The sequence below is a fragment of the Eimeria mitis genome, genomic scaffold (genome assembly GCF_000499745.2).
Source record: "Eimeria mitis Houghton genomic scaffold, Emh_scaff1311, whole genome shotgun sequence".
Taxonomy (NCBI): Eukaryota; Apicomplexa; class Conoidasida; order Eucoccidiorida; family Eimeriidae; genus Eimeria; species Eimeria mitis.
The window spans coordinates 289-1,518 of NW_013568716.1; the positions used below are offsets into that span (position 1 = coordinate 289).

At 37.2% G+C, this 1,230-nt stretch overlaps 1 protein-coding gene across 1 annotated transcript in view; it reads right to left on the minus strand.

The window, feature by feature from the left end:
- Positions 1 to 662: 662 nt before the first annotated feature.
- EMH_0034330 (syntaxin, putative) overlaps positions 663 to 1,230 on the minus strand; it is a gene marked incomplete at both ends in the record, with an annotated part of 5,651 nt that continues 5,083 nt past the window's right edge. The window contains 2 exons of the mRNA XM_013494859.1: positions 663 to 692; positions 999 to 1,151. Of these exons, the coding sequence (XP_013350313.1) occupies positions 663 to 692; positions 999 to 1,151 (183 nt within the window). The remainder of the gene's footprint in view (positions 693 to 998; positions 1,152 to 1,230) is intronic.

Below are 1,230 nucleotides of genomic sequence, written 5' to 3' on the forward strand. Positions count from 1 at the left end.
ACATGCTGTACACCTACCAGCAGCTAAACTAACGCAGCAGCCCGCTACGTCCTAGCTTTCTTCGCCTATACAGAGCACACTACAAGCCGCCTATAGTGCAAGTAGCCCACGAGCTGTACATACACCACATGCTGATTGTTTATGAAACAGCGCTGTTTCTATGCAACTAAAAATTTGGTACTGGTGGAATACAGACCCGCGGGAAAAATAGAATGATTACAATTGAAGCGGGCAGACAATAGAACTGACTCACAGAGGCGCTTCTATCTTTTCGCAGCCTCTGCATAGAGCAGCTGAGGTAGAGTATAAACAACAAATACACACAGACTCAGGAGACAGAGGGGTGCAAGCAACAAAGGGAGTTGCATGCACTCGAACTCGTCTCCTACACCCCACCGTCACATGTTGTTGTCTTAGGCTTGTACCCCTCAACAGGCTGCATCGTTGCAGCTATCATGCATGCATGCATGCACGCATGCATGAATATATGCATAACACTGCATGCATGCATGCATGCATGCATAGATATATGCATGCCGCTGTGCATGCAAGCATATATACATATATGTTGTCGCAGCCTCGGCAGCGGAAGGTAAAGAACTGAAGGCTGAGGTGGCTGGCTTTCAGGGCCCCACTGTGGCGTTGAATTTCCTTGGCGGTGTTTATGTGTGTTTAATTATAAGCAGGACGAGCTGCAAACAAGAAAAACCCAAATATTAAAAAAATGAATATGTAGGAGATGAAAGAAAACAACATACAGCCCTTTGTTGTTATTTACTGTTATATGTATGTTACTTCTGGATGCTTAGAGTCGTTAATCTTTACTGTTTCTTCATTTCGAGTTATATATATGCATATATATGTATATACATATATATATATATATATATATATGTATATATATATATATATATATATATATATATATATATATATATATTATATATGTATATATATATATATATATATATATGTTTAATATATTTGTATATTCTCACCAAGACAATGATAGTCATAGATAGAAAGAAAATACATTTAGCCGCCAAGCCGCTGCGTCTGCTTTCTTCAGCTTTTTTTATTTCATTTGTTGCATCAGCTGATTGCTGCGCTACCTGTTCTAAGTTGTAGTCAATGCGGTCCAGTAAAGTACCCTGAACGCGATACAAAAAAAAAAAAAAAAAAAAAAAAAAAAAAAAAAAAAAAAAAAAAAAAAAAAAAAAAAAAAAAAAA